Source organism: Euleptes europaea, chromosome 21, assembly GCF_029931775.1.
Source record: "Euleptes europaea isolate rEulEur1 chromosome 21, rEulEur1.hap1, whole genome shotgun sequence".
Taxonomy (NCBI): Eukaryota; Metazoa; Chordata; class Lepidosauria; order Squamata; family Sphaerodactylidae; genus Euleptes; species Euleptes europaea.
In genome coordinates this window covers 8,972,270-8,981,504 of record NC_079332.1, presented here as the reverse complement: position 1 = coordinate 8,981,504, position 9,235 = coordinate 8,972,270, and the positions used below count along the sequence as shown (strand labels likewise).

At 44.2% G+C, this 9,235-nt stretch overlaps 1 protein-coding gene across 20 annotated transcripts in view; it reads right to left on the bottom strand.

Annotated features, from left to right (window-relative positions):
- Nucleotides 1-3,398: 3,398 nt before the first annotated feature.
- The window catches only part of RBFOX1 (RNA binding fox-1 homolog 1), a 1,240,357-nt gene continuing 1,234,520 nt past the window's right edge, over nt 3,399-9,235 (bottom strand). For 15 of the 20 annotated variants that reach the window (XM_056866488.1, XM_056866490.1, XM_056866501.1 and 12 more), the window contains one exon: nt 3,399-3,705. In XM_056866488.1, coding sequence (XP_056722466.1) covers nt 3,657-3,705 — 49 coding nt within the window. In that variant the 3' untranslated portion in view covers nt 3,399-3,656. Of the gene's footprint in view, nt 3,784-9,235 lie in introns of all 20 variants that reach the window. The other 5 variants (XM_056866499.1, XM_056866505.1, XM_056866503.1 and 2 more) reach the window with 2 other exon arrangements.

Sequence of the window (9,235 nt, the reverse complement as noted above, 5' to 3'; positions counted from 1 at the left end):
GCAAACCAACTTAACCCCTCCCTCCACGCATACATGGCAGGAGATGTTTGTGTGCACGGTGAAAATCTTTAATACTAATTTCTTTAAAATATATATATTCCAGGGTGCTTACAGATGTACACTATTTGAAGATTGAAGTCTTTGCAACAGCACACTTGCCCTGATGTATACAGATGTACAATTTTCTGCTGAAGTTCAAGCTCGGGGAAACCCATTCACCAGCCGTGCACAGCATCGATTGGCTAACGCAGGTAAGGTCACTAACCCACCTCACCAAAGATGTTTTGGCATGACAAGTGTTTAAATGAACAAATGCTCCTGCTGTGCCTTGAATTTAAAAAAAAAAAAAACAAGTTAAGTAGCCCAGCTGAAGATCAGGCAGGGGAGAGGAGTAAGACAAATTAGGTGACTGCATCTGCCAAGCCAGGGGAAAAGGAAGGTTCGTGCTGCAGATCCAAAAAAAGGGTTCATCTGTAAGCACCCTCTGTTTTTGAACTTGATATCTGGTGAATATTCTCTCCCCGCCGTGATGATTATGATTTAAATTCGTATAAGGAGTCGCCACTCTGATCCTGGCACTAATTTGTTTGCCCCACTATGCCTGTAAAATGTCTTGGGGGACAGTTCATGCGCATGCCCACCTGAACCAAGGAGATCCTGCAGCACAGTCGCCTTTGATGCAGAATCAGCTTTCCAGAGAGGCAGGCACAGGAGAACATTCTGGTGGCGTGTGCCCACAATTTGTGACCTTACGCTGGACATCCCATCCCAAATCCTTATTATAATGTATTTGCGGGCAAAGCAAGTCTTAAAACTCAGGTTTGCGGGGGATTTTGGAAGAAACGATTTTTGGAGAAACAATTCTGAACCTTTTGTCTGGCAACTCTTTATGAATGTGGGGACTGTGAGATGTTTGCTTCCTATCGATAAGGGTCCCGTCACCCCTGACTTTATCATCCCTTCTTTGCCTAATTATAAACTACAAACAAGTTTATAATTAGTTTATAATCATCCTTTCTTTGACTAATTATAAACTGCAAATTAGTTTATAATTTATAATTAGACATTAGGAAGAATTTTCTAACAGTTAGAGCGGTTCCTCAGTGGAACAGGCTTCCTCAGGAGGTGGTAAGCTCTCCATGGAGGTTTTTAAGAAGAGGTTAGCTGGCCATCTGTCAGCAATGCTGATTCTGTGACCTTAGGCAGATGATGAGAGGGAGGGCATCTTCTCAATCTTCTGGTCACTGGGTGTGTGTGTGGGGGGGCAGGTAGTTGTGAATTTCCTGCATTGTGCAGGGGGTTGGACTAGATGACCCTGGTGGTCCCTTCCAACTCTATGATTCTATGAACTACTGTGGAAACACCCCAGGGTTTTAAATGCACCCTGGAATTGAGGCATGCATAACAGGATGCTGAATGAAAAACCACAAGGGGAGTATGTGAATGGGATTAGTCCATAAATTTCCCTGGATTGTGGCCTAAGATAACAATGGGGGATGGGGGGTTAAATTTGACCCCCCCCCAAAAAAAAATTATGCTCCATTTCCTCTCCTGCTGGAAAAGAACTTTTAGTGGCCATTTTTAAATCAGTTAGTACATTTGTAACCCTTTTCCCCATCTCTCTTTCTCCTCTGAGTTTGGATTTTGATGCTACTCGACTAATTGTCCATCCTTTTGATAGAAATGCTCCAGAAACCTGGTTTTCAAATCTTGTGAAACTTTATTGATGGTTATTGTTCAACTGATCATATCGCATGCACATTACGATGACAAAGAGAAAAAGCCTGATCACAAACACTTTTTAAAAAGCAGAATTGTTTATAGCGAGTTGGCAGGTTCACAGCGGTGAATTGATCATTCTAAAGTGCTCGCCTGTTTTCGGGCCGGCACCGTACACATGAGAATATAACTATCTGCAGCAAAACCGTGGCGAGACGGTCTTTTTTTTTTTTTTTCCTGCTTTTATTTTATTTTTAAATACAAAAACAAGAAGACCCCTGACAAACACCCCAACTTAGGCTAACTTGTAAACAGGACAACATGGAAAGATATTTTTTTTTTCAAACATATGCACAGACAAACTGCAATTTTTCCGCTGTGCCAGAAGCTGCCACGTTGGCCCCGGGGTGCCACGGGGAAGACTTGGGGGAGAGTTGGATTGGGGCTTTCCGGTCTTCAGCAATCTCATTCCCACCTTTGCCTCTACTTTATGTTGCCTTGGGCCCAATTAATAATAATAATAATAATGATAATAATAACAACAACCATAATGGCACTGGGTTTGGAAATGGGACGAGAGGGGGCGGGGCTTGGAGCACCGTGAAAAACTGCAGTTTGCTTACACGACACGGTCATGTTTCAAAAAGGACCAAGCGGAAAGTACCATGATCATCTCTACTCCATGGTTGCGGTTACTTGTAAAATGCATATATAAATTTGAGTATGAGTAGCATTTTAAATTCTGCAAAAAATGATAAATGTGTTTCTCTCTACCTGTTGGTCTACTGGGTTGAAAATCTAAAGCGTCGTCAGGTGTGTACATTTTTTTTCCCTCGAACGCAATAATTCCACAGCACAGATGTAAATTTTTATACACTTTTTTTTTAACTGGTACAAAGAATTTAAGTTTTTATTACTTTCTTTTTTTTTTTTGGAAAAAAAGAAAAAAAATAGAAACAGTGCTTTTTTTTCACCTTTATTATTATTAATTTTTTTTAATCCTCCCATAATATAAAAGTCTGCAATGATATCAATAATTTATCATACTGGAAGAAATATAAAAAAGAATGCTTGTTCATGATCTAACTAGCAGGTATTTTTTATTTATTTAGTTATTTTTATTTATTTTTTGCCTAACGAACTAGTTTATGACTGGCGCCTAATACTGCCTGGTGGAATGCATTTAAAAGGGTGCCCCGGACAGCTTTTGATTAGATTTGTATGTACAGGTGTCAATTCAAGCACCCCCTTTCTCCTCTGCCCTCCCTCCCCGCGCCCCTCCCCTCAAAATTAGCAACCTAACCTTTGGCTTTGAAGAAACAGTGAATCAATCATTTGAGACAGCTGACAGAATGACAGTAGGTGCTGTGGGGTTCCACTTTTCATTTCTACTGGAAGTGTGTCTCAGCCGAACCCCAATACCACCTCCTCTCCTCTCCCCCCCTTCCTTTGGAGAACTAAAATAAATGTTTGATGCAGGGGGGGGGGAAAGATATGTCACTTACACTTGTACAAAACGAGTGAGGAAATCCCAATAGCTTAATATTCAGCATATATAATTCATTTACATGATATAGCAGTCTTGATTGTGGCCCCCAAAAACAGTATTTTTTTTAAATTCATTTCTAGCAGCTTTCTAGATCAACCACAACAATGAAAATAAATAATGATTCATAATAATAATTATTATTTAAAACAAAATCAAAACTTTCTACAGTCAGCAAACTATGTAACCTTCGGAAATTAAAAGACCCACAATATTAAAATACACAGAACAAAATATCTGAGGTATAAGATAAAAAATGTAGATTTTTTTCCTCTTTTTTAGTTTTGTTTGTTTAGAGTTGCTAAAATGATGCACTACTGCATGTATTGCAATACCCAGGCCTCAGAAAGCTTCCTTTTTTCCCCCACATTGGAAGGGTATTATGGTTTTGTCATTTAGTATGGAGCAAACCGGCTGTATCCCCCTCGATATATACTAGCCTGTAATGAAGAGAGAACGAGACCGACATCATCAGCATGGCTCCTAGTCTTGGCATCAGTCAAGGGTGCAAAAGCATTCTGAAACAAAGCAATTTGATGGATTGTTGTTTTTTTACTGCGGCTTTCTTCACAACCAGATTTGCAAAAATTCGTTTCGCTACAACTCCGGCCCTGTCTCTCGGCAGCAAAAGCAATGTCGGACGCCGCGGAGGACTGTGTAACCCGGGTACCAATTAGTAGGGCTGCTGACCATTTAGAGCAGGGGTGTCAAACATGCGGCCCAGGGGCCGGATCCGGCCCTTGAGAGCTCTTATCCGGCCAGTGAGTCAGCCAAGGCACATCCTCCCCCCGCCCCCCAGTCCCGATCTGGGCTGGCGAGGCATGGTCTGGCCCGGCCAAGTGACATTTATGTCATATCTGGCCCTCTTAACAAATGAGTTTGACGCCCCGAATTAGAGCATTTTTAGCTGATTGATCACCTCCTGTTTAGTGATGGCAGTGAAATACATCAGCATTGATCAAGGATGAACATGGTTCTTAGTTGTATTTGATTAATATTAACGTTAACAGTTTTCTGCTTTTGGCCGTTGGAATTACAGGTTCATTTGTACTGGATGGGCATGTTGCATGTTTTGTTACAACAAATTGTAAAAGTGCATTTGCAACACACAAATCTCGTTGGAAAATATGTATGTTTTACAGGAAAAAAAGATTGGAGAGAGGAAACAGAAAATGGCGTAGAAATAACTAGCAGTTTGTGATTTGCACGGGGGGGGGGGGGAGAAATGATATAAAAATGGAGATTTTATGACTGAAATGCCTGGGGCGAAAAGCTCAACATCACCCGTAGTACAGTTGCCCTTCTGTTAGGGAATGGGCAAAATCTCCCCCAAATAATTTTGCTATTGGTTATCAAAATCTTCTTGGCTTTCCTCGAAATTTCCCCTGAGGTTTCCGCGAGGCAGGACTGTGCAAATTCTAGGGAAATCTGCTTGCTGGGGGTGCAAAGATGTGCTGCATTTATGCTTTTGGACGCAAAGAAAGCAGGACCCTTGACCCATAACAGGCAGGCCTTTTACACCTGCAGGGTTCCCTTTCACAGAGAAGCCCCTGCATGCCCAGAGCTCTAAGATCATGCCCCCAGGCCCAAGAGTCTGCCAAGGCCCAGGTCCAAGCCACAACGGTATCCACGAACAACATGACCGCTGGCATCCTCAGTGCTGTGGATAGGCGGGAAAGTGACAGACCTGGGGTGGAAATGAAATGAAGGTGTGAAAGGGACTCACCCCAGCAAAAATCACACTTGTGATCACGGATCATAAGATTCAACTCTATGTATTGATTTTTGGCAAAAGAAAAAAGAAAAGAAAAAAGGGGGACGGGTGGGGGCAGGGAGAAAAAATGGTGGACGGGGGTCGGCTCGGGAGGGCCCGACACTTTGCCAGCTTTGCCCGGACCCGCAGGGGATTGCGGGAGCCTGGACCTCGTGGACCTCGAGGTGGGGGGCTTAGAGCAGGGGTGGGGAACATCAGGCCCGGGGCTGTTTAAGGCTCGCAAAGTCATTTGGTCTGGCCCTTCGTGGGTCCTGGCAGATCTCTCGCTCAAGGATCTAAGACTGGCGATCCGCCCCCTCCCACGGACAGGAATAGCCTGTATTCAAGGCAGATGTGAGTTGGTTTTGCCAAGAAAAGGAACCCTTTCCCCCCCTTGCAGAAGAGTCTTAGCTATGGAGCTGCTAGGACCGCCCAAGAAACTGTGTTAACCCTTTCCCACCTGGGCCTTGGAAAAATGTATTGGTTGGCTATTTTTTAAGTTTAATAATTTTGTATGGCCCGCAAATGATGTTATAAGTATCCAAATGGCCCTTGGCAGAAAAAAGGTTCCCCACCCCTGGCTTAGTGTGTCAATTCTTCGCCCCCGAGGTGTTGAGAGCAGCTTAGTCGAGGCTGTGCTGCTCTTCGGCCATGTCCACCGGAAGCCCCTAAGTATTGTTTTTTGTAGCATTTACAAGCCAGCTTTCTGCAAAACTAGAACTGATGACAGTTAGAAATAACTGAGATGGTGGCTCAATTTCTCGCAGAAATTAAGATCAAAACTGCTTTTAATTAGTATATTTTGTAATATCATAATCCATATGGAATATTACTGTATCTTCCCAATTTGCAGGGTGTTTTATCTGTATTCTGTTTGGATCTTTGTCTAAAGCATTGTAATTATGCCTATAAAGGTATGTGTACGTGTACGTGAGTTAGAAATGGAATTTTAATAGCACAGATATCTGTACAGAAATAGGTAGTTGTGTTCACCTTCCATTGGAGAGCGGACAGAGAACAGAGTCCAAGGGCATTCGGTCTGAGTTTTGGTAGTTTATTTGCAAACCGGCCTGATTTGGGCCTGCAGGAGAATGAGGTGGCAGATTCATTTTGCACAAAACACCCCACATCAATAGAAAACGAGCACGTTAAACAAAGAAAAGGCATAAAAACCAATTTCCCTGTGGAGCTAGCTTTCTACTTTCAGGGAGTTTTCGGATGTTTTAGGGGACCGTTCCACTGTCTGGCATGCCGCAATCCGTTCTGCCACCGCAGAACCCTGTCCAGGGCAGGAGTTACCACCAAGGCAAAACGGTTTTTCACAAAAGCTCAAGGCAAACGTGGAGGTTCTTTGCTGAGGCGTCTGTAGCATTTTGAAGCAGGCAAGCAAAAAGAGTTTAATTAAAGGTTAGCAAATTTCGAGGAGGGGGGCCCTGTCATGCATGGCTGTTGTTTCGGCAGGGCCACGGGTGCCGTTTGCTCCTCGCCAGCACTGGAGCGCCCGCTGGGAATCCAGATCTGGGGCAAGTATTTTGCACCTGAATTTCACCCAAAGTAAAATGAAAAACCAGTTGGAGCCTCTCTCATCAAGTGAAACATCAGAGGGATTTCCAGGAAAGCAAAGTGTAGTGGGGGTCACTGGGGTGTGTGGGGAGGGCAGCTACCTCCCCCCAGACCCCCAAGTGACCCCCTACTCCATGCCCAGAAGATGGCCAAGATGCCCTCTCTCTCATGAACTGCCTAAGGTCATAGAATCATCATTGCTGACAGATGGCCATCTAGCCTCTGCTTAAAAACCTCCGGGGAAGGAGAGCCCACCACCTCCCGAAGAAGCCTGTTCCACCGAGGGACTGCTCTAACTGTTAGAAAGTTCTTCCTAATGTCCAGACAGAAACTCGTCTGATTTAATTTCAACCCATTGGTTCTGGTCCAACCTTCTGGGGCAACAGAAAACAACTCGGATCCCTCTTCTATGTGCAACACCTCTGTGCAAACAGACAATCAGCACAAATGCACACAGATGGGCTAGCTTACTGAAATATCTAGCAATCTATAATGTCTCAAAAATACAATAAAGCTGCCACATGCAGTATAGATCCCCCAAATCCACAAGGTAAGTACAGTAATACAAATGTAGTAATATAAGATGTATTTCCAAATGGTTATAGGTAATGACAACTTTATTAATTTTTATTGAAGTATATATGTATTAGGAGCCCCGTGGCGCAGAGGGGTAAGCTGCAGTACTGCAGTCCAAGCTCTGCTCACGACCTGAGTTCGATCCCGACGGAAGTCGGTTTTAGGTCACCGGCTCAAGGTTGACTCGGCCTTCCATCCTTTTGAGGTCGGTCAAATGAGGACCCAGCTTGCTGGGGGTAAAGGGAAGACTGGGGAAGGCACTGGCAAACCACTCCATAAACAAAAAGTCTGCTAGTAAACATCGGGATGCGACTTCACCCCATGGGTCAGGAATGACCTGGTACTTGCACAGGGAATCTTTACCTTTTTTTATATATATGTATTATCACAGTTTGATCATAGCAAGTATATTTACCATCATTATATATGGAAGGTGTAGGAAGGGGAAATGAGGAAGAACAGAAACGGCCGTCTTCCTCTTCTACCTTGTGACTCACCTGTGACTCCAGCAAATAATTGAAAAAAAAAAAAACCATTTGGAAAGACATCTTACATTACTACATTTGTATTTTTGTACGTACCCTGTTGTCATTGTAGTGTTGATCACTAAAGTGGGGCACATGAAATTAATGTAGGTTCCGCAGTAGACTGTGCAGTCTAAACAGGGGACGCCACCCTTTTTGAGCCTGCGGGTCCCTCTGGAATTCTGCCCGCAGGGCGGCGGGCACAGCCAACCACAGAATGTCAGGCAGCGATGCAGCGCACAACTGAGCACATGGTTGTACAATATTTTTTTTCTTGCGTGCACACGGCTTACCTTCGGCTGCACAGCCAATCAGAAGCCCTGCTGGGCAAAAGCCCCACCTGGCCCCACCTTTTCCCCCCTAAAAATATGCGGCAGCTGCCAGGAAAGGTATCAGTGGGTACCAGTGTGACCACAGGCACCATGCTGGGGACCTTCATCTAAAAAATCAGAGTAGAGATAATGGGCACCGATCCAGCAAACGTCGGACGGGACCCTGAAACCAACAGGGCTCCAATTAATGGCAACCACATCTTATTCCATTGCTTTCAATGGGACATAGTTGCGAATGTTCTCGTTATTCTGATTTTTTTCTAACAGAGCGGTTCCTCAGTGGAACAAGCTTCCTTGGGAGGCGGTGAGCGCTCCTTCCCTGGAGGTTTTTAAGCAGAGGCTAGATGGCCATCTGTCAGCAATGCTGAGTCTATGACCTCAGGCAGATGATGAGAGGGAGGGCATCTTGGCCATCTTCTGGGCATGGAGTAGGGGTCGCTGGGGGTGTGGGGGTGGAGGTAGTTGTGAATTTCCTGCATTGTGCAGGGGGTTGGACTAGATGACCCTGGTGGTCCCTTCCAACTCTATGATTCTAAGATAAATGTGGGTCTGTACTTGGCTTCAGATACATTGGCCTCTCATAGTGCAAAGGATTATGGGAAGAATGGATGTACGGGTGACTTTCCCATGGGGTCTCTGAGAGGTGCATTTTAGCAGTTACGGACGTGAAAGAGATTTATAGCTCCAGGTTCATTTCCTGCACCCCAAACTGACAGCTGAGTGGTCTACCCCCCACCGTCCACCCCCCACCCCTTCTGGACCACTATAATTTTTATATAAAAAGGGGAGAAATAGCAGGGATGTGGGCTGACAGACAGGAAGGGCCTGGGATCGTGATTTGTAATACAAATCTTTTTGTGCTACAATCACTGGTGTGATTTTTGTGGGATCTCTTTGTGCTACAATCACGGGTGTGACTTGAACCTGGGGGCTATGTAAATTTAGGGCTGGGGGAAAAAAGGGGGGGGGGAAACAGCCAGAACCACGAACAACCACGAAAGGATTTCATTTGTGATGGATTTAATTATCAAAATGACTAATTATTCCATTAAGGTAAGTGCTCAGCTAGGTGATATTCGCAAAATTAAAAAAAAAAAAAAAAAAAACCTTCCGTGCACTACATTGCCAAGAAATTAAGACATTTATCAAGTTTACCGGGAAGGATTAATGTGGCATTTTAGCTGCCGTTAGCATAAGAGACAAATTCAATTAAGGGGAAAGT